This window comes from Colletotrichum acutatum, assembly GCF_030867785.1.
Source record: "Colletotrichum acutatum strain CBS 112980 chromosome Unknown BDZ83scaffold_121, whole genome shotgun sequence".
Taxonomy (NCBI): Eukaryota; Fungi; Ascomycota; class Sordariomycetes; order Glomerellales; family Glomerellaceae; genus Colletotrichum; species Colletotrichum acutatum.
In genome coordinates this window covers 21,646-43,696 of record NW_026849115.1, presented here as the reverse complement: position 1 = coordinate 43,696, position 22,051 = coordinate 21,646, and the positions used below count along the sequence as shown (strand labels likewise).

Below are 22,051 nucleotides of genomic sequence, written 5' to 3'. Positions count from 1 at the left end.
AAAATCGGGGGTGAGAGAACGTGAGGGTCGGGCCTGCCCTGAAATTGTCATTAGGGCTGTGGACATGAAAAAATTAGCGAGGCGCCAGCCCCACCAGTGTTCAGCCACCTTCAACATCGCAGCCACAGCTGGAATCTCAGCCACTCTTGGACTAAGTCAGCCACAGCTGACAAAGACTCACAGATTCTGCACCCTGGCACGCCTGGTCGCAAAGGTGGTCCATGCGGTGACAGCGGTCTTCGGCGCTACCACAGCAACAAAATCGCGTCTATTGACATCACTCTCTGCAGGCCAATCAGAACCCTGGTGGGCAGTAAACAAGACCCATGACAGCCCACCACCCTGCTTTCGAGGGAACATACCTAGATCCTTTGGGCACATTCACGCCACTACCGGTTCCAGTCGCGTAGCTCTCCCCAAGTTTAAGAGGTGACATGTGCTCGCTTCTTTCTTTGACCTGAAGCCTGATAGCAGCACATCGCCACCACCAGCACCGACTTTCAATATGGCTTCATTCGGCGATGCGACACTCCCCTCTACGCGCCGGACACGCAAGTCCATCGGCGCGACCACATCGTCGAGAAAGAATGGCGACAAGGAGAATGCGACCATCGATGTCGGAAGTAGCCTTGCAGAGAGCAGGAAGAAATCGCGTAGCAAGAGCATTGGCCCTGGAGGTCTTGACGCCCTGAAAAGTGCAAATGGGAACCGCAGAGCTGTAAACAGTGTCATCCTGACCATCGTCGTCTCACGCGACTAACATGTGTACCTTAGTCTTTAGCTGTGCCTTCACGGCCTCCGCCACGATCTATCTTGAAGCCTACAATGCCCTTACTACCCGAGATTCCACCACATCGAAAGCGCGCATCCGACCTCATCGATCTTGGTCCGCCGCGGTCAAGCACCCCAACAACTACAGGCAGTACCGACCCTACAGGCTCAGGCTCCAAGATTGCCTTGCGCACCGAGGAAGAGCAGCAACAAGCAGCTAAGGAGCGCGAGCGCAGAGATGCAAGGCGTAAGTCTCTCGCAAATCGCAGAGTATCTTTTGCCGCGGAGGCAACCCTTCACACTTTCCATGAAATCGATATCATGCAAGACCCGAATACATCAACAAACAAGTCGCGCCGCAGATCCTCTACCTCAGCCCCCCAAAATGAAGAGCCGACGGAGCGGCCATCAACCCCGCCAGAGCAGGATGAAGATATCGTACCTCAGTCGCCCGACAACCAGAGAGAACTGCATCAGAAAAAGCGCAGGAGGAGCTCCACCACTCCGCTCATGGAGTTTTCCGATGAGGAGCAAGACACCATGGCCACAGGTTTCAGCTCCGACTCCGAGCCAGCGGATGCCGTCGAGGAAGTTGCAGATGAAGAGGAGGAGGAAGCGTCTGATTCGAATAGCGATTCCGACGATGATGATGGCACAATGATGACCGTCGACGACCACGAAGTTACCAGCGCCTCAGTCATGTCCAGCCGGACAACAGCATCGGATGATGATAATGACAGTCTAGATGAGGCACTCCGCACAGCTGCTCGGCAGGCTGGCACACAAAGGCTTGGTTTCGATGATAGTGATGACGAAGAAGTCATTCCCTCCTTTGGTTGGATCAAGAAGAACAAGCCTGAAGATGAGGCACCGCAAGATCAAGAGAACACAGCCCCTCCCCCGCCCGTCCACAATAGTCCGCCCCAGGATGAGGATGGAGATGACCTGGACATGGATATGGATATGGAAATGGATATGACTGCTGCTGTTGGAGGCATCCTCGGTAAAGGAGCCGGCGACATCGAACCAGACGAAGAGATGTCCATGGATGTTACCAGAGTACTCGGCGGCATTCTCTCTCGAAATACCAAAACACCCGCCGAAAATGACGTGGAGGACCAGACCATGGAGTTCACCACAGCCGTCGGTGCCATTCGCAATTCCAACGCCGATGATGACCTTTTCGACGACACTGGGGTGGAAAACGAGGATATGTCTATGGAATTTACGAGTGCCATTGGCGGTCTTCTGCCGTCACATCCCAAGAACGATGCCACTCAGAAGCGCCGTAGGACAATGACGTCCCGCGAGAACCCAGAGGAGGCAACGATGGACATGGATATGACTGTCGGTGTTGGTCGCATACTGCCAGTGGCGGACGCGACTATCCACGGAGGAGACGCGACGATGGGCATGGACATGACTATCCCGGTCGGCCGCATCCTGTCTTCACAGGACGACACGTTGAACGTGCTGACGACGCCAATGGACATGACGCTCCCCGTTGGCCGTATACTGCCCTCTTCCCAAGTGTCCGACCAAGACGAAGCAACTATGGGCATGGACATGACAATGGCGATCGGAGGCATCATTCAACCATCCCAACCTCCAGAGTCTCGCCTCGCCGCTAAGAAACTCATGGAAGCGGAAGTGGATAAGCCAGACACCCCTACCAAGTCCATGTCCGCAAAGCCTGCATCACCTGCCAAGAAGCTGGCTGCCTCGGCCAAGAGACACTCAGTTGCAGGATCAGAAAATGCGAGCAGTCCTTTGTTTAACCCTTTCCAAGGCAAGGGTTTCCGTCAGAGCATGCCGGGTGCAGGCTCCATGTCAGAATCACCGGCTAGAACCAGACCTAGAACCAGAACACCCAGCCCGCCAAAGTCTGTCGCTCCGTCACACGCCGCTGCTGGAACACCGCTCGACAGTTCTCCAGTTAAGACGCCCCAATCGGTAAAGAAGCCTGCTCGCTCAAAGTCAAAATCTCCAACTAGAAAGCCTGCAACTCCTTCTCCTGAGAAGACCGCTACTCGGTTGAATATCTTCCAGCAAGATCCAGCCACCGGCGCGAGGACGCCAACCTTTGTTCTGACACCGCAAACCCGAAGGCATTCTGGCATCGGCGCGGACAAGCCGGGCCTTGGGTCACCCCGTGTTGCTGCGCTCCTTGACCGAAGAGGATCTCTCGGTGAGACGGTTCAGGAGTTCATTCCCGGTAAAGTTCGCGGTGTAGCCTTTGCTAAACCACAAATCATTGAGGATGAAGTCGATAGGGCCCGCCAAGAGGAGGAAGACAAAGAGAACAGCAGGAAAATTCTTGAGCGTGAAGCGGATGGTGGCGAGAACGAAAAGGACGCGACCTTGAACCTGAGGGAGATGATTGAAAGCTTGAGCCCTCAGAAGAAGCGCCTGCAAAGCCGAAAAAGTCTTCACGTCGGAAGCGCACGAGGACTACTTGGCAAGCGGCCCGCCGAGCTCGATGACGAGGAGGACAGTGAAGACCGCGACGGTGTCAAGAGACTTAAAGGCCATCAAGGCAGCCCGGTGAAGAATGTCAAGCTGCAGCAGCCTCCCAGTAAGGCAGAGACTACCGGTCGCAGATTGACACGATCTGCCAGGAAGAGCATGGAGGAAAATGCTGCAACGAAAGCAACGCCCACTCATTCTGAGTCGCCTCAGAAGCCTGCAAGCTCGGCGAAGTCACCAAAGGGGCACGCTCGATTTAGAGATGTCGAGGAAGACACTGCCCCGCACCCAATGAACCTTGAGGGCTCCCCTGCTCGAGACGAAGCCGAAATCATTGACGATGATGCTGAGGAGCGGATTCACCTACAGGACTTCCTCAACATGACCTCAATCCGCTTCATGGAGCTGACAACCACAAAGCGGCGTCACACGCAAGCCCCTGATATGTTCAAGGACTTTGGTGGCAAGGAGGACTTGTCACTGGAGAACTGCGTCGTCGCCGGTGCATGCACAGTACCTATGCTTGAGCTCTACCAGCATTCGTGCCGCGAACTCAAGAAATACATTTCCGAGGGCCGTCGAATCGTTCGCGAGATCGAGTCTGAGACCTTTGAAGAGAATCCGCCCTTGTTTCGAGAATACATGTCAGCATCGCCTGATTTCAAGAACATCCTTGACAATCAGTTCAAGAACGGCAAAACTCATGCTCGTCTCGAGAGCAAGGCGATGTGGTACGAGTGGCGAATGAAGCTCCAGGAGGGCCTGAGAGAGGGTCTTGTCAGGATCGCCGAGGGCATGGCCGTCGACGACAAGGTACTTCAGCAACAGCAAAAGTTGCTCTATTCCGTCTTGCCTGCAATTGTGTCGCGATTCGAGGTCCTTGAACAAGAGCACAAGAACCTGCGCGCTGTTGCAGAGGAGCTCGCCGATTGCGACCCGGAAGAGCTGGAGACTGCCAGGTTCGACTTGGCCGCGCTTGACAACGATGTCGAAGAGAAGACTCGGCGGGTTGAGGAGCTCCGAAAGCAGCTGCAAGAGGCGGAACAAGACGTCGAGCAACTTGCGCAAGAGAAGCAACAATGCCACGAGGACATCAAGGAGGCTGAGAAGATCCGTGAGGAATGCCGAGGTTGGTCGATCAGCGAGATCAGTGCGCTCAAGGGTAAGTCCCTTTTGTTGTATCCGAAGAAGTTTGACCCCACCAAGACTGACGTGCCTGCAGCCCGAGTGGATTCTCTTGAAAAGCAACACGGTTGGGCTGTAACTGGGGTTTCTGGAAGCACCGTCTCAATGACTTATCGCCGCGAGATTGAGCTGGTGTTCGACATGGCGTCCTTCCAGCGCGGCCAGAAGAACTCGCGCATTGACCTGTGGTACATTGCTGCAAATCGCGAGAATAACCCCCTGCCTTCAACGCCGGAAAAGGAATTTTTCCTGCAATGCATCCGGGACCACATCCGTGGCTTGCCGCAGAGCCGCACTAAAATTGCGGACCTCCTCCACATGGTTCATGTCGCCTGGGACAAGTCTAATTCCACTTCCAACCAAATTCGCCGACTCAACGTCACTTTTCCCACGGTAGTCTCCCGGACTTCGGATTCATCCATCGCCGTCAGGTCTTCGCTTCTTCTGCCGCCGATTGAGACCAAGGTGGTGATTGCCCTGGAGATCCACGGGGTGAGCAAGCCTGACGGGATCGACTTCACTCTGCAGCCCGAGGCAAATGTTGTTTATGGAGAGCACTTCAACACTGGAAAGATGGCCGAGTTTTTGACCACCCACTTGGGTGAGAAGGCATTGTCTCAAGGGGAGGACGCGCTCTCATGGATCGATGTAGTTGTTGACCTGCATGAGAGGCTCTTGGCGAGAGGGAGGAAGCAAGGTTGAGGAGCGTTGCTGACCGTATCTTGTTATGATTGACGATGGTGGAACAATGTTTTTTTGGGAGGCAGTATTTCCGGTTTCGTGGCGCGTATGGCGGATACCCAGAGCTTGATGCAAACCTTTGCCGTTGCTTCCGTAATTATCTGCATAATTTAACCAGCAATTGACTTTTCAACTTGAATCTCACGTTCCATATCATGTGCAGTTTGTTCTACGTGACTCCCTCTTGCCGTCACCGTCGGACGAAGTGTCAATTACGGGATGAGATTTACCGTTCTTCTGGATGGATGAAGACGCGCAAGTTCTAGAGCAGAGTTTCGGAAGTCGAGCAGTCAATGAGTATGTATTATCAAGGTCATCATGAGAGATGGATCTAGAGGAGCATGAGACGAACGTTTGGTAATGATCAATACCCAGGTCAAATAATCCCGACAACTGAAGCTTAATGGGATAAGGATTGGGTGTCGGTGAACGACTTCTCACCGAGATGCATCACCAAAAAGCAATGCCAACACCACACCTACATAGCCGCATCGTCACACTAATTGGCCAATATTTGTTCACAAGGTGACAAGTGATCATACCCAAGAAAGCTATCCAGACCAACCAATATCCCTTCCACCCATACCGGGCCACCATTATCCCGCCTAGACCCACCATGATCCTGAATACACATGCCCTTCTGGTATATTCACCTCACATTTTCATGAATTTCACCTTAGCAGACAAGACGAAGGTAAATTATCCGAGAGCCCTGCCTCTCTTCGCGTCACGTGCCAAACGACCCAACCGCCCACCGCTGACCGCCAGCAGGCCCACCACCCACCCGTTGCCCATATCACTTTTTCTCGCGTCGAAGTTTTGAGAAAACTGCTTCCTCTTTTCCCTCTTTGTCGCGCTTCGATTACGAAGATCATCACCCATTATTTCATCCCGGCTGCTGCTGTTTTCACGCGCCGTGGACTTCATTTTCTCATCGATTCACGACTTCCTCACTTACTCACTGCTACTCGACAAGACCTCACGATGGATTTCGCGTGGTTGATCGAGGCTGGAGAAATTTCCGCTTCCATCTGGAAGTGGATCTTCTTCATCCTCATCACTGCGTTTGACTTCGTGTCCGACTTCGTCGAATCCTTCACGGAATCCGCGTGGATGGGCGAGATTGTAGGAGCTTCCGGTTCCATTTGGGACTGGATCTCTTATCTCCTCACCGCCGGTGACCAAGCTTTCCGCGCCTTCTTCAACATGGAGTTGGCCCCATTCACTCCACTAAATTGCGCACTCGTTCTCGCTGTTCGTCTACTCTGTATCGGCGCGACTAAACGCCTCGAGGCGTATAGTCTGGGATGGAAGGACGGCAGCAAAGATGATCCCTTGTTTCTCCGCGTCGATGTGGATGATGTCTCGGGCGTCTACAAGATCGAGCGAAAGCCCAGGATTCCTGGTACCTGGCCAGAGGTGTCCTCTCCGACGTCGACCAAATAGTATTGGTCGCGCGAGAGTGATCCCTCTGTTATGTGAGCGATACCCTCCTTCATTGATTTCATTTCACGATATGCTGACAACAGAAACAGACCCCCCTCGCCACCGAATCAGGCGGTGAGCGACCCCAAACCTGCTCCTAAGACCGAAACAGAAGTCTTGAATGCCAAGCACGAGGAAGAGAAACGCGAGATGTGGGCGATTTACATTGCGGCAACCGAGCAGTGGAAGGCAGAGAACTCCCGCCTGAAGGCACGTCTCGCTAGAGAGCGCCCCCGTCCTACATTCGTCATCGACAAGACCAAGAACCTGCCCGACGTGATCCAGAAGAGACTTGGTGGCGTTGAAGGATTCGTCCACAACCCCCAGCCGGTCAGCAAGCAGGACTTCAGCCTTCGTGAATCTATCGACGTCCGCCGCGCAATTGTATCAAGCAACCAGGTCTTAGCAGCCAGCAACCACGCCTTGGCGGCCAGCAACGAGTCTCTCGCTTCGAGCATGCAGGTCTTGGCTTCGAGAATTGAAGCGAACGGCAAGGTTCAGCAGGACCTCGTCTCACAGCAATTCATGGCAAACTTCAACCTGATCCAGACCTATCGCGGAAAGAGCACGATGCGACCAGTTCCTGAGTCCTTCGATATCAACAAGAGTGCCAGCCAAGCAAGCGTCTCAAGCAAGACGTCGAACGCCCATGTTGATGTTGCAGAAGTCGCCCAGACGTCGAGCAGGATGATCCAAGTCACAAAGTCAACACAGACTTCGGATCGCACCCCTCTCTCGTTCTCGCCCATTGTTGTCTCGCCCATGTCGACGGCCCCGGTCATGTCCTCGCCGGCCAACGTCAAAGCGGTCAAATTCATTGAGCCAACGCAGAACTCGGGTCCTGAGCCTGTGTCTCTATCATGGCTAGTCACCTCCTCGCCAACCCCACCGGTACCGACCCTGCGAGTCGAGCCGAAGAAGACTGACAGCGCCAAGGCCGAGCTTGTCTTGACTACTACGAAGGTGACTGCTTCGCTTGCAAGCACGATGTCATCGCCAAGTCCTCTTGCTGCTTTGGAGAAGCCTGTTGCCCTTCCCGATTCTCCGGTACTCTCGCCCGGTACCCCTGGCGAGAAGGTCTCATTAGTTCACACCTCTCCGAGTCAGATCTTGCCATCCAAGACGACAGAAAAGATGCCCTCGCCTGGCACATCTGCTACAGAACTCGATGCAGCTGCTCTCGCCGCTATTTGGCCCCAGATTAAGATCTCAGAAAAGTTGCCCTCGCTCATCGGAGAGCTCTCGTCAGACAATATGTTCATCGTTCAGGCCCAGGCCAAGGTTACAGACAAGACGTCCTTGCTCGTTGAAGGTCTCTCCTCAGACAACATGTTCGTGGTTCAGGCCAAGCAACACGAGAATGGAGACGAGAAACCCTCGCTTGGTACTTCTCCTAAAGTTGGCAATATCTTCGAGGCCCAGCTCAAGGCTGCCATCGTCGAGCCCACGGTCGTTCTGCCGCCTTCAGAAGTTGCTGTTCTCTCCACGCCAATCCCCGATGTGGAACCTTCGCCGACCACTTTGACTCCTCCGATTCCCCAGTCACCTCTTGCCGCTGCCCCTTTAAATTCCCCAGCCGAGACCAATGAAGTACCTAAGATCGAGGAATTCCATAAGCCAGCCCTTGGGACACAGCAGGCCCCGGTGGCTTCTCAGGCCCCGAAGGCAGCTACCGAGGTCGCCATCGCAACTCCTGTCGTTATAGCTGGTCCACTTACTGATAACGACTCGGCCCAGCCTGACAGCGAAATGGACTGGCAGACAGATTCTAGGCAGACTTCTCAGATCGCTGAGCCAGAGTCTGATGAGCGCAGCGACAAAATGGATGAGGATTCTCCTCTGAAGCTTTGCTCGGTATCCGACTTTGAAGACGGCTCTGTTTCGGGCTCTGACCTTGCACCTCCCACGCCCTCACCTGCTCCTCGTCCGACTGGCCCTCAGCCGCAACAGGTACCGGACGAAACAATGTTCGATGCACCCCGGATCCGTCCTAACCGCGAGCTTGAGATGGAAGAAGCTGCCGTGCCTTCGGCAGACCGTCCCAACGTCCAGATTCAATCTGCTCCTGAGGCTGTAATGATAGACGTCCCCGGCCCCGCAGGCTCTGAGTCCAAGTTGAGAGAAGTCCCAGAGAACAAGGAAAGGGAGTGGTCCTCGCCCCCGGTATCCCCTTCTGTAACCTGGCCTAGCCCCCCTCCCGAGTTCGTTGAGATCGAAAAGGTTCCCGTCATCGTCAGTCCCGAGCAGGAGTTGGAAAAGTCGCCGGAGGACGTCGAGGAAGAGAGATCCTCCTCTTCGGTATCTCTTCCAGCCCAGGCCACTTCTACTCCAGAGGTTGTGGAGGTTGAAAAGGTCCCCGTTGCCGCAGCTTCTGAGCCACAGATACCAAAGAAGCCCATAAGAATCAAGTTCGTCAAGAAGGCCGCAAGTCCGTTGATGACTCCGGTTCGACCGAAGACCAAGCCTGCAGCAGCACAGTCTACTTCTTCGCCCAGATCCGATGCAGAAAGCCCTGACGCCTTGGTTGTCCAGGCCCCTGACAACTGGAAGTCTACCGCAAAGGCGGACACTGGGTCGAAGATCGTGCTGTTACCAGTGAGCTCATTCAAGTCAGCCTCTCAGTCAAGAACAGACCTCCCAATGGATAGCGCCGGATCTCGCAGGCAGAGCCCGCTGTCTAAGACAATCAACGAGCCTAAGCCAGACGCTCCCGAAGAGCCTGAGAATAAACCGCCGTCTCCCATCGTCACTCGTGCGCCTGAGCCCCCTGCGCAATCTCAAAGAGAGACAGCGACAACTACGACAACCACCGAGCCAAAGCCAGACGCGCCCGGAGAGCCCAAGGACAAGTCACCCTCTCCCACCGTCCCTCAGACGCCCAAACCACCTGTGCCTGGAAGTGGCCTCCTCGCAACGCCTCTCACGATTCCTGGTCTTTCATGGCCTGCGCCGCCCCCGCCAATGCCCTCGGTGACGCAAACGCAGCAGCCCCTCGTCCTTCGAGACCTGTCTCCAGAGCCCGAGGAGGTGGGACCCGAGTCTGACGACGACTCAGACAGCGAGGTAGAATTCCTAGGAATTGATGAGTATATCCCGCCGCGAAAGATCTTGCCGCTCCGTCGCCGTCGTTTGGAACTGGCTCTGGGGCCGGCTCCGACTACTGAGGCCTCAACCTCCGAGGCTCCTCCTTCTCGATCGTCAACGCCAGAGTCCGAGACCTTATCAGAACTCCCCTCAGACTCGGACGACGACCAGGCAATGTCTGAGGACGAAGAGCCTGCCCCTCGGAAAATCGCCCCGTTGCGTCGGCGTAGATTGGGAGACGATGAAACGCAACGCGCACAGGCACAAGAGCATGCGTTCCGCAAGAAGAAGCTACAGGAGGAACAGAACGAGTTGGACGAGAAAGCGGCCAAATTCCGGGCTCCGCTGCCACTTCCCATGGTGCCAGCCCCTTTCGTCGTTCGTACTACGCCTTTGAAGTTCAATCCCTTGCCTGCGCCCGCTCCCAGCCCTGCGTTACTTGCCGTCGCTCCCTCTCTTGAAAGAATCGTGGTAGTGATTGGCTCTCCAGAGGTGGAGGATGAGCTGAAGAAATCTCTGGAACCGTTGTGGGACCTCATCGATTCTGACCAGTTGAAGATGTATGGACCCAAAAGCCTCACGCAGCTGGCTATCAGAAGATGGGGCGAGCTCATGGAACACAAGCGGTATAATAGGGGACAAAGCATATTTCAAAGTATGTTCGATGATCTCATTGACAAATGGGTCGGATTGGTTGTGACGGAAACTTTCGTCGCTCACCTCATCGTACCCAATGATCCAGAATCACAAGCTGAGATTATGGACCCATGGCTCGAGAAGATCAGAGAAGCCCGGAAGACTGAGCACTCTCAAGACAATATACCGAGAGACCAGTGAGATATCGAGGACCGCAAGATTGAAGAAAAAGAACGAAAAGACCAAAAAAAAAGTCCCAAAATCACAAAATCCGGAAAAAAAAAAAAAACCGAGCACGCGTACGACCTTACTTACGAAGTTTCTTGAGATGAGATCATGAGAGCAGGTAATGGAAGAGGGATTCGAGGAGAGAGAAAAAGAAAACACCAAAAAAAAGTCTCAAAATCACAAAACCCGAAAAAAAAAACACCCATCCACCTGTACCACGGCCACATAGCACCAGAGAGACTGGAAGACGGAGAGCGACTGACGCGATGTTTGATTACCGACGTACGAAGAGTTTGCTATGTTTGTTCGGATTACCTATTTTTCACCTTTGTCCAGCCATTTGTACCACCGCCACCGGCAGCGCGATTCGCCTGACCTTCGCCTTCGTCGATAGCCCAAGCATCGTCCTCGAGAACCTCCCACTCCGGAACAGCAACCTCACTGACAAGTTTCTTCTTGAGCCTATCAGCAAGCTTCAGGGGGGTGGGAAGCTTAAAACCGCGAATGAATTCAGATCCCTCTGCGCTGCCGAGGAAAGCATGAGCTGTGCCGTGGGAATACCGTCCCATCCACGAGGGAGCTTTGCCGAGCTCTTCTTGATCAAGCGCATCGTGCTTCGCTCCGGGTGACGAAGTTGCAGGTGGATAGAGACGGCCAGTCTGGGTGCTATGGAGTTGTTGGCCAATGAGCAAGTTGTACAAGTTGCGGCCCATATGACACACATCCTCAAACGAGTTACGATCTCCTACAAAGACGCCCTGAGTGCTGCAGGCCCAAGCAATATCGTACGCCAGCAACGTCACGCCCTCCAGAAACAAGGAATGAGCAGCGGGGTCTTCCTTGGCGAGTACGGGCAAAGTCTTGTCGACGAAGAGAGGCCGCGGGCGAGGCATGTAGTGCGGCTGGCTCTCGCGCTCTTCTGCTGAGAAGCTGGTGACGGGCGAGGTTCCAGGAAACGGTACTTCACCATGCTGATACGAAGAGGAAAGATTGAAGATGGTCGGGCGCGGATAGTCTCGATGCGGCAGTGTTATCTCTGCCGGGAGCCTAACCGATAGGTAATGACTTGTCAAAGCCAGGATATGGGCGATGTTGGCGAGAGAGGTGGATAAGAGTTCAGGCGATATAGCTGTCAAGGTCAGTTTGAGTGTTACTCGCCAACTTTGGAGTGTTGATACTGACCATTCATAGATGAGAGATCGACGATGTCAACGCCCCCAATTTTGTACTCATACCGAGCGGATGATCCCTTCTTGATGCGACGAAGTCCATACAGCTTGGCGGCTTCCATGCACAAGAAAGATCGAGTCGACGACATCTGGTCCGCACTTCGGGTCCATTTGTACTTGGCAACCGAGATGGAGCGTTCAGTCTCTTCCAGCTGTCTAGTTCTCCGAGCAGCTATACCACTCGATGCAGATGCAAGATCGGATTTGCGGCGAATGAGGGCGGCTTTGCGATCAGCAATCTCCCTTCTGGCGGCGGCAATTTCACCCTTGAGTTTCTCAGCTTGGGCGATGATCTGTTCAGTGCGGTCTTCGGCCGATCTTTGAGAGGCACTCAGCGACTCGAGAATAACACTTCGACCAGGGCCATCATCTGCCTTGTCCTGAGCTAGCAGATCGTTGATCTCCTTTTGGAGAGTCTCATTCTCCATCAGCGCCTGGAGATTCTTGATGCGACCATCATAGCAGTGGTTGCGAGCATCGACGGCACAGAGAAAGGGAAGACGCTGGGCATTGTGAAGCCTACAGCAGATGTCGCAATTCATTTTGGCGATTTTCTGGTCGAGTCTAGGCAGGCGGCGACTCGAGATGTGATACGACAGGGCGCATGCACAGAGCGTTGTTCCCTCCGAATGACGTTTGGTATTTGAGTTTCTGGTAAGTGGATCTTGGAGAGAGAGAAACCCCCCAAGGCCTTGGAAGGAATCACCGACTTGATATATACGCCGACTCTCGGAAAGCAAGGTGCGTCGATCGGGGCGTTCAGACGACCTGTGAGTGGCAGGTCGCTTGAGTCGTCGGTCGAGTCACGGGTACGAGGTCGGGTGAGAGACAATGAATGGGCCAGAATGGGAAACACTCGACTGCCGTTGGTGTTGGCGCAAGCGGACTCCGACAGGCAGCAGGGGTGACCCCATGGGCCATGGCACCCTCCCCATGTCCCTTCCTGCGCCACACTTCCTTCCCTTGGCTCTTGCTTCCCTCTTAGCGCCACACTTTCAACTTTTGGCAGTCAGATTGCTAACGTCCCTTTGGCAGGCAGGAAACACCAGCCGTACCGCTACATGAGCCACTTGCCGTACTTACCTCCCTGAAGCGGTAGTAACACCCTGACTTCCTGCCTCTCTCTAAACCCGAAAATCAACAGCACTTTCAAGGCGCACCAAAAAAAAAAAGACTTCCATACACAATCAAGAAAAAAAAGAACAACAACCTTCACCATCCAATTTCTCAGCTTGTCTTCTCTTGATCCCTCCACTTCCTTGCACAATTTCTCAGGCCCATCAGCAAACATGGCCGACGCGGGAAACAACCAGCAGCAGAAGGCTAAGTCCCTCCAGACTACCAAGACACCTGAGCCTCGTTTGGACCAACAACTCGCCAACGATCATGACAACGGCAACAACACCCCCAGCACTCCGGGTATCTTTCCGGCTTTTGACTGGGAGGATTTCGAAGCCCGATACGAGAAGGCTCTCGCCGATGCAGACGATAAAGAGCGCGAGCTTTTGCTCGAATTCGACGGTCTTGTCAAGGTATGATACGATGCCCGCTTTTTTCCAACTTACAGTCTTGATGACCGTCATTCTACAGTACTTCAACGTCTGGGCATCCACTTCCAGCGCCCATGACAATGAGCGCGCAGTTAAGCGCCTTCATACCAGACAGAGATTTGTCAATCTGGAGGAACAGAACATGGCTCAGAAACAGGAGCACAGTAAGTTCTTCATCATCATTGTCTCGCTACCAAGTGCATCCGACTAACAACTCATTTACAGTGACTGAGGTTCTCCGGGCCTTCCAAAGCGCCCTCGCCCTCTTAAGCAAGTCTTAAGTGCCCTCAAGGCTGGAGGCAGGAAGGGCAATCACAATCTTTGATTATCTGTGCAAAATACTGCACAAAACACATGTTCGACTTTCCAAGCAGGAGCGCGCTGGTTCGCGTCCCCTTCCCACTTTCCCTGAGTGATGGTGGTGAAGCGGGCCCCACACGTGATCCAAGCTCCCGGCGCCCAACGCGTTTGATCCCGCGGTCCTCCCATCCAAATATTCAGCTTACCTATTTCCTTCCTACAACAATTTCCTTCTCTCAAATCTTCCTCCACCCAACTTCCTTCCTTCAACATACATCTACATCAAATCTTCCCTCATTCAATCAACTTTCCCACAAAACACCCACACAAAATAAAATATCCAAGAAGCATCACATCAATCCACCAACCTCAAGCTTCCACCCAAGCTGGCTGGCCCGAATGATTCCATCGTTTGCTGCACCAAGCGTCAGCAATGTGAGTACCTCATCGATACAATTCAGTCTTCATACTGACTCTCATCACAGAACGACTTGGTAGCATTCTTCGAGGCTCATTTCTCTGGTGCGGCAGTCCGCAATTTTCAAGCTGATTTTTTGAATCCAAATCATCAGCCGGACGCCGCAACCGCCAATGCCTCAGTCGAAGAAGATGGCGACGTCTTCGAGGAAGAAGACGATCTTGGCTACTATCACGACGGCGTCAAACGCACACTCACTGACGACCAAATCGCCATGTTTCGCCATTCTGAGCTCGAAACCATCAAGCGAGAGCAAGAGCGACGTTCAACGGCAGTACGCCAGGCAGGTGAGACTGGCGAGGATGGCACCCTTCGGGCTGCCGAGCCATCTCGCCCGCCAGGCAAAACTGCTAAGAACAAGAAGAAGAAACGGGGGAAGGGCAAGGGCCAAGAGCCCAAGCCCGACCTCCGCAAACGCACATGGGATGTGGTCGAGTCGGGGCTTGACACCCTCGACTACGATTGACATTCCACCGTCATCAACGCTCGGGCTGGCTGCCTCTGGACGGGGATCTGTATGCCATCAGTGTTCACTCCTAGACCTTCTGGTGCCGGAAAGAACCATGCGGTTATTGACCCATGGACCTTCTGGTTACCAGAAAGAACTAGGGGTGTGCCACTCCTAGACCTTCTGGCGGCTGGAAAGAACCATTGGGTCAGTGACCCGTGGACCTTCCGGTCGTCGGAAAGAACTAGGTGTCGCCACTTTTTGTATACAGACACGATCACGCACTCCCAGCTTTTGCCACCACGCTGGGGATTTTCCCTACGCTCGCGCAACGTGCTGCAGCGCCTTGTGCACTCAGCACCGTTCTAACTGTCGCAGAAATTGGGAGCCTCACACACGTTCTCATATCTGCTTGACGACCTGAACGCTGACGTCGAGGCAAATGCCTCCGTCGGTTCGCGGGGCTTGATGTGCGGGAATCCACCAAAATCCACTGTCATTGAAGGTATGCTCATTTCTCTCTCATCTTTACCCAAATACCCCGTATGCTATGATGAAAACCTTGTATCGTCATCCTTAGTCGGATCCATTGCCAGAGCTGACTACTGCCGGCCAATTCCGGCGCCTGAGTCGCACTGAGCTTGGACATGTCGAGCAATAATCTTCTCTCTGACAGCATTCCATCGCACTTCTTGGTCTTCGCAATTACTCGAGTCAAGGGACATCTGCTAACATTGGTTCCCAGGTCAATTCGAACCAGGAATGGATTGCCTCGTGGCAGCATGGAAGAGGTGTTGGATGCTGGATGGCGATATGGGAAGAGGCATACGATGCCATACAGGAAGATGAGAAGAGGCATAGAATACCCACATTGGGATGGCAGAAGTGGCCTTTCGAGTCGTGTGGGAACAGGAAGTTGCACATGAAGGACGTGAGGATGAAGCGATGTCTCAGTGGAACAGAAAGGAATGGACATCTTGGTCTTGCGGAGGAATGATTGATATGATACCCTTGTTTGCTACTGTCGGTATGAAACGTTTTGATGATTACGTTTGGTTATGGGAAAAGGAAATACAGAATATCTGAAACTGCCAACCAAGTTTGTCTTTCGAACAAGACTGTTGCCCTGAGTTTGCTAAATTGACAACGTATCAATGATGCATGCTACCAACCGTTTGTTTGATGTTCGAGTGAGATGTTCCTGAACCATGTACGAGTCCCAATGGAGGAGAAGGTGGTCTACTCCAAGGCACTGGCTTCCTTCATAAACAGCGACTGTCTGAAACATAACTATGCGACGTCCCGTTGAGCGCTTGACTGACTTCTTATAATCACCGTAGCCATCGCGCCGAAGGAACTCTGATGAAGGTTCGTGATTCAGGTCGAGACCAAGATCCACCCAGTTGGACGGCAGGGGCGTGCACGGATCACTTGGTCTTATCGGGCGACCCGGACGATAAGCGGCAAGGCGCCTTTTCGGTCGACGGCCAATCACGGCTCCAGACCGCTAAGCCTGATTTTAGACATCCCACCTTGATTTACTCCCTGCCCCGTTCTCCCACCACCACCACCACCACCCGCTCCACGTCCAGCCAGGCTACCTCAGCCACGCCGAGACCCCTCCTCCTCGTCCTGCCTCCGCCGCAAAATCCAACCTCACGCAACATCACCACTCCGTCCCTGTTCAATCCTGCGTACAATCGTAGGCAAAAAGTCGCCCAACATGGCGCGGGTCTACGCAGATGTCAACCAGAATATGCCCCGCAGCTACTGGGACTACGATTCAGTCAACATTAGTAGGTTTTCAACCTCGCGCTTCCCACCTTGCCTCTCTCGCCCAGAGATCGACTAGGTGCATGCGACTTGCACTCGCCATACCTACCATACGTTGCCCACCTTTGCGGATTAACAATTACTGACCTTTCAATCAACAGGCTGGGGTGTTCTCGAGAACTACGAGGTCGTCAGGAAAATCGGTACGTTTGTGCTTCCGCTGAGGGTGGCCCCCGCGCCGCGCGCGCATGCGCCATACCGCCGCATACTCTGCGCGCACGAGTCGAACCGAAGAAAGCATATTTGGCTGATACAGGTCTTCAACGACAGGTCGCGGAAAATACTCCGAGGTCTTTGAGGGCATCAATGTCGTTAACTACCAGAAGTGCGTCATCAAGGTCTTGAAGCCTGTGAAGAAGAAGAAGATCAAGCGTGAAATCAAGATCTTGCAAAACTTGGCGGGAGGACCCAATGTCGTGGCTCTTCTGGACGTGGTCAGAGACTCACAAGTAAGCGAGCCCTGCTGTAAGATCAGTCGCCATGTCAGTGGGCTAATGATGCAATTTTGAATAGAGCAAGACGCCATCCCTCATCTTCGAGCATGTCAATAACACCGACTTCCGAAGCCTGTACCCCAAGTTCAACGATCTTGATGTTCGCTACTACATCAATGAGCTACTGAAGGCTCTCGACTTCTGTCACAGCAAGGGCATCATGCACCGCGACGTTAAGCCTCACAACGTTATGATCGATCATGAGAACAGAAAGGCACGTATTACGTTTGGTGGAATCCATTATGCTCTTGAAACTAACATTGGGCCAGTTGCGACTCATTGACTGGGGTTTGGCCGAGTTCTACCACCAGGGAACCGAGTACAACGTGCGCGTGGCTTCCAGGTACTTCAAGGGCCCCGAGTTGTTGGTCGACTTCCAGGAGTACGACTACAGCTTGGACATGTGGAGTCTGGGTGCCATGTTTGCCTCCATGATCTTCCGCAAGGAGCCGTTCTTCCATGGAAACTCTAACTCAGACCAACTTGTCAAGATTGCGAAGGTGCTCGGTACGGACGACCTCTTCGACTATCTCGACAAGTACGAGATCGAGCTCGATGCGCAGTATGACGACATCCTTGGTCGTTTCCAGAAGAAGCCCTGGCACTCTTTCGTCACCGCGGAAAACCAGCGCTTTGTCAGCAATGAAGCGATTGATTTCCTGGACAAGCTGCTTCGATACGACCATCAAGTACGTTGACACCACGCGGGGCGAGACTGGGCTAGAACGACATACTGACATGCAAGCAGGAACGCCTTACTGCCAAGGAGGCCCAGGCACACCCTTACTTCAACCCTGTTCGGGATCCTGAGGTTTTCAAGCAGCACTTGGCCAACCAGACCGCCTCAGGTGTGAGCAGCAACTGAGTCCAAGTCGTCGGCCAGCTTGGTTTCGCAACTACTCACACCCCACGCGACAATTTGGATCTTCCCTCTGCACATAGACTGTGTACGCAAGAGGCACGACACTGCAGGCGGCGCAGGCGGTCAATCCGGGACTGGACCCTGCAACCGCAAGCCGGCCTGGGTTCTAGACTAAAGTCCCTTTTTCCAGGTGTGAACATGGCTCGGATCAACGGGACAAGAAAGCATGAAGCGGACCTTCAAACTCCCTCAGTCTCAATACATGGAATGATTATTCGAAATGACTTTTCAAGATGGGTACCTGTTCACGGGCGACGACACGCAAGGTGGTCTGCACACATATTTTAGGCGTACAAACGTCGACCAAAGCGAGGAGCAGCGAGGACGAATGGAGAAATGTGGTGGACGACAGGAAATTTGGCTTGCGTAAGGATCTGGGTTTCACCACACTGAGGGATAAGGCGTTTGCGAGGTCCATGCCCCTTCCGTTCCAACTGCCCCTCGACATCCATGACTTTGCATAACGTGGTTTTCATGATTTTCTTTACAGAAGCTCTCTGGTATTCATCTGATGTAGCGACTAATGAGGAAGCTACTTGGCTTCCATGACCTCAATTCAAAGCCTCACATGCCCGAGTATGATGTGATTCCTAGAACTTATAGGCAAGTGAAGCAGAAGTCTCTGTCGCACCGGAATCCATCCTCACCACAGCGCCTCATATTCCCACCGGGCGTCTGCAAAAGTGAGCCCGACGGGCTGCCAAAGTGAACTCGGGTGGGCGTGGCAAACGCCCACGCCGCCTTACGCTTCTTGCCCCTGGTAGTCTCTGTGCCTGTGATGGTCGCGCCTGCCACACCCGTGTTCCCGCTCCCGGGAACGAGCGGGCTTCTCTGCTTCATGGGCGTCGTGATCTTGGTGTGCGGCCCGGCGAGGAGGACTGGGGTATAGGATGTGCGTCTGCGTTCGGCCGATGAGCCGCCGCCCGAAGCCCCTGTGTGGGTCTTGAAGAGGTCTAGAGTGAGTTCGTCTTCGTCGTCGGAGAGGAGGGAGGTGAAGGATTTTCTGTAGGTCGAGTCGCGCATGGTTCGGGGTTGGTGGTATCTCGACGATGAGGATGGTGTGCTGGGGACGGCCTTTTGGTTCTGTGTGGAATTTGGCGAGGGGCCAGAGAAGGGAGGGGGTGTAGGGGATTCCGACTTTGCGAGTGTTGATGCAGCAGACTTGCGGCCTCTTGGGTTTGCTTTGCGCTCTGAGCTGGCGGACGCGCGGGGCCTGGCGGCCTTTTTAGCCTTGGCTGGCGATTTGCTAACGGAGTACTTCTTCAAAGGACTGCTGGATTGGAGACGCATGTATTTGAAGGGCGATGTGACCGTTTTCTCGACGACTCGCGAGGACTTTGTCGGTGACGACTGACGGGGCCTTCGAAGGAGCGGCCCGAGGAGGCTTCCTCTCGGCTGTGGCGGAAGGATGGGAAGCTCGATTTCCATTCCTTCGAGTTCGGCTTCGGCTTCGGGCGCGCTTGTCTCGTCAATGTCGTCGAGACCGAGGGGGATTGTGAAGGGCTCGATGACTTCCTCGTCATCTTGCTGTGTTTCTCCCGTTTGTTGAAATTTATCGAGCTCACTTTGAGAGCCTTGCTGAGTCCCATCTTGAGTCTCCTCCTGAATTTCCTCCCGATTCTCCTCCTGGACCTGTTCTTGAACTTGCTCATCGGTCCCCTCCTGGATCTCCTCCTGGGTATCTTTCTGAATTTCTTTTTGGACATCGTCATGGATCTGCTCCTGGATCGCCTGAGCCTCCTCCAAGATCGTTTCCTCAATCACATCTTGGTTGGCGTGTGCAGGGGGGTTCTGCTCTGAGCTTTTCAGAATGTTCGGTCCCTGCGCCGCCGAGACCCCATTTTGCGATGGAGCCTCCACACCAGCCGTATTCGTTGTTTCTGTGGAGGAATGTCCTTCTATTGGGCTGATTTCAGGGAGTATGTCCGCTGATAAGGTGGTGAAGTTCACATCGACTCCGATGGACTCCTCGCCAGCTTCTTCAATTGGAAGGCTTCCTTGTTCCTCGCTAACTTCTGCGAGCGCATCGGCCTGCTGCTCAGAGATTTCGACATCAACGCCGGGCTCTATCGAAGCCATCTTGCTGGTCGCAAAGGGTTCGTCATTGCAATCCACATGAGATGGCCGGTGGTTCTCCAATGTGGGTAACTTCTCCGAGGGCCCGGACGTGGCTTCTATTCCAGGGCTCGCGACCTCGACCGCGCCTGGAATAGTACCCACCTCCTTCCCGCTGCGAAGCTTTTTGATGCGAGTTGTGGGAATCCCCTCCTCGTCATCAGAGAAGTCGTATGAGGGGTCGATCTTATGCCTGACGAATGTTTCTTTCGGAGGCTCTGCGGGGTTGACAGTTGGTGCTTTTACTGGCAAAGTAGTCTCAACCGAGCCAGCAACAGGATCGTCCACTGCCACAAGAGCTGTCGGAGTGGTCTCGGAGACAGTCAGATTAGCAAGCTGGGGCGTCAGGGCCTCATGTTGGTGATCCGAATCAAAGATGTCCACATCTTCAGGATCTTCGACTAATGTGATCTCCTCTTGGGAAGGGATCTTGGAAAACAGCTCGATAACGAATTGCTGTTTTGGCCTGTCCCGCAACTCCTGTTCCGTCACAAAACTAGTCGAGCTCTGGTCAACCTCCACTTCGGTTTCAGCTTCAGCCTGAGCTTCGGCTCCAACTTCAGTTGGTAATTCGAACGGCTGTTCTTGAGCTTGTTTTTCGGTTGGCTGACTCGTCTTGGCAGCTTCGATCTCATGAGAAGCTTCTGCTGGTTTAATAATTTTGGTTGGGATGAGTTGTCTCCTCGGTCTTGAACCTTCTTTCACAGAAGTTTTGTTCTGATTGAGCCAGCCAATCTCCCTGGAGAGGGTTTTTGATACAGGAGGTTTCGGATTTGATGGTATGGCTTCGGTAGGTGGTTCAACTTCTTGTTGATTGTTTTTGACAGAGGTGCTTACTACCTCCTCTAAGGTAGTATCCGTCTTGATCGATGACTTTTTCGCAGCCCTAGGCTCCTTACCTACAACGGCAACCCCAAGAATATCGTCTTCGTTATCGTCGTCTTGGTCGGTGAATGCCTGTAGTAACTTTGTTGACATTGGTCTCGCCATCCTCGGGACCTCGTTCCTCGCGCGGATGAGCTGCTTCATATCGATCTGAGCAGGTTCAGGTAATGCTTTCTCCTCATCGGTATCGCGACGCGAAGACCACACAGACTTGAACCCGCGACTGGCGGGGAAGCGGTATTTGGCACCATAAAGTTTCGTCATCAAGTCGTCGCCAAGTTTGGGCCTGCTGATCTCGGGAACCCTCCAAGTTGGATCGACAGGTTCTGGTTCATGTCCCCAAACATTTGAGGATGGATTCGAGGTGCTAGGTCCTGGCTGGCGCGGTTGGGCAAGGCTGGACAACCGTTGATCGGATCCTGGTATTGATACGCTTGGCGAGACATTTGCCCGGGATGGATGCCGCTGTGGTTCGCCCTTTTGCTTGATTATGAGGGCTCCTGAGTGAGATGCTTCATTCTTCTTGCCTTGTAAGATTCGTTCTTCATCGTCTTCGTTGTCTGACGCATCTGGGGTCCCATCCTCGCCCCCATCGTCTTCGCCCGAGCCGCCATCCTCCTCATCGTCGTCGGATGCAACTGCTTCCTCCAAGAGTACACCCTCATCCTCGTCTTCATAATCATCATCCTCTGGAATTCCGGTGTCTCTCTCATATCTCATGCTAGCCAAGTGGCCATTATTTGTAATGATCTTGCCGGTCCTGAGGTCGATTTCATCACCGATACCTGTAAAGTCCTTTTCGTACTTTTGGAAGATGTGCTCGAAGGTCGATTTTAGTTTGAAGGCAGCAAATGCACGAGATTGTTCGAAGCGAAAGCCGGGATCCCGCATCTGAGACACCTCCTCGGGCTCATAATTAAGTTCATCATCTTCGTCTTCTTTTGCCTTTTGATCGAGCCTCGGCCTTTTTGCAGGCGGTTCCATATTGCTGGTAAGAAGCCTTAGACCCCCGAAATCATGCCGCTTGGAGAAGGCGCTGGCTTGGAGACCAACGATTATGGATCACGAAACGGCGATGATGAGATCCGAATGAGCGTCGTCAGGGCACTTGATGAACTCGGCATGGAAGGACGCGCTTCGACGCGGTGCACGGGCGCATCAAATTCTCGCGTAAAGTGGATAGCACGGGCCACGTGGGGTG

At 53.6% G+C, this 22,051-nt stretch overlaps 6 protein-coding genes across 6 annotated transcripts; 4 read left to right on the top strand and 2 right to left on the bottom strand.

Moving 5' to 3' along the window:
• The first annotated feature begins 331 nt into the window (after nucleotides 1-331).
• Nucleotides 332-5,284, top strand: BDZ83DRAFT_635531 (Spc7 kinetochore protein). The gene is made up of 3 exons (XM_060509186.1): nucleotides 332-718; nucleotides 775-4,399; nucleotides 4,460-5,284. Exons 1-3 carry the CDS (start codon nucleotides 506-508, stop codon nucleotides 5,122-5,124), a joined length of 4,503 nt encoding a protein of 1,500 aa, XP_060360324.1. The 5' UTR covers nucleotides 332-505; the 3' UTR covers nucleotides 5,125-5,284.
• A 5,531-nt stretch (nucleotides 5,285-10,815) lies between these two features.
• BDZ83DRAFT_635526 (UV radiation resistance protein and autophagy-related subunit 14-domain-containing protein) lies at nucleotides 10,816-12,699 on the bottom strand. The gene is made up of 2 exons (XM_060509185.1): nucleotides 11,779-12,699; nucleotides 10,816-11,725 (listed from the first exon to the last, which is right to left on the bottom strand). The coding sequence occupies exons 1-2, from the start codon at nucleotides 12,365-12,367 to the stop codon at nucleotides 10,908-10,910; spliced, it is 1,407 nt and encodes a 468-aa protein (XP_060360323.1). The 5' UTR covers nucleotides 12,368-12,699; the 3' UTR covers nucleotides 10,816-10,907.
• Nucleotides 12,700-13,114: 415 nt separating this feature from the next.
• BDZ83DRAFT_587937 (uncharacterized protein) lies at nucleotides 13,115-13,656 on the top strand (the record flags this gene model as incomplete). Its single annotated transcript, XM_060506085.1, has 3 exons — nucleotides 13,115-13,357; nucleotides 13,416-13,539; nucleotides 13,601-13,656. 3 exons carry the CDS (start codon nucleotides 13,115-13,117, stop codon nucleotides 13,654-13,656), a joined length of 423 nt encoding a protein of 140 aa, XP_060360322.1.
• Nucleotides 13,657-14,074: 418 nt separating this feature from the next.
• On the top strand, nucleotides 14,075-14,619 carry BDZ83DRAFT_756230 (uncharacterized protein; the record flags this gene model as incomplete). Its single annotated transcript, XM_060514718.1, has 2 exons — nucleotides 14,075-14,110; nucleotides 14,161-14,619. The coding sequence occupies 2 exons, from the start codon at nucleotides 14,075-14,077 to the stop codon at nucleotides 14,617-14,619; spliced, it is 495 nt and encodes a 164-aa protein (XP_060360321.1).
• A 1,558-nt stretch (nucleotides 14,620-16,177) lies between these two features.
• BDZ83DRAFT_795977 (casein kinase II subunit alpha) lies at nucleotides 16,178-17,793 on the top strand (the record flags this gene model as incomplete). The annotated part of the gene is made up of 6 exons (XM_060515856.1): nucleotides 16,178-16,397; nucleotides 16,536-16,577; nucleotides 16,705-16,883; nucleotides 16,948-17,142; nucleotides 17,198-17,617; nucleotides 17,677-17,793. The coding sequence occupies exons 1-6, from the start codon at nucleotides 16,325-16,327 to the stop codon at nucleotides 17,791-17,793; spliced, it is 1,026 nt and encodes a 341-aa protein (XP_060360320.1). The 5' UTR covers nucleotides 16,178-16,324.
• Nucleotides 17,794-18,447: 654 nt separating this feature from the next.
• On the bottom strand, nucleotides 18,448-21,834 carry BDZ83DRAFT_587951 (uncharacterized protein; the record flags this gene model as incomplete). Its single annotated transcript, XM_060506086.1, has 3 exons — nucleotides 18,448-19,651; nucleotides 19,817-20,522; nucleotides 20,577-21,834. The coding sequence occupies 3 exons, from the start codon at nucleotides 21,832-21,834 to the stop codon at nucleotides 18,448-18,450; spliced, it is 3,168 nt and encodes a 1,055-aa protein (XP_060360319.1).
• Between the last annotated feature and the right edge of the window lie 217 nt (nucleotides 21,835-22,051).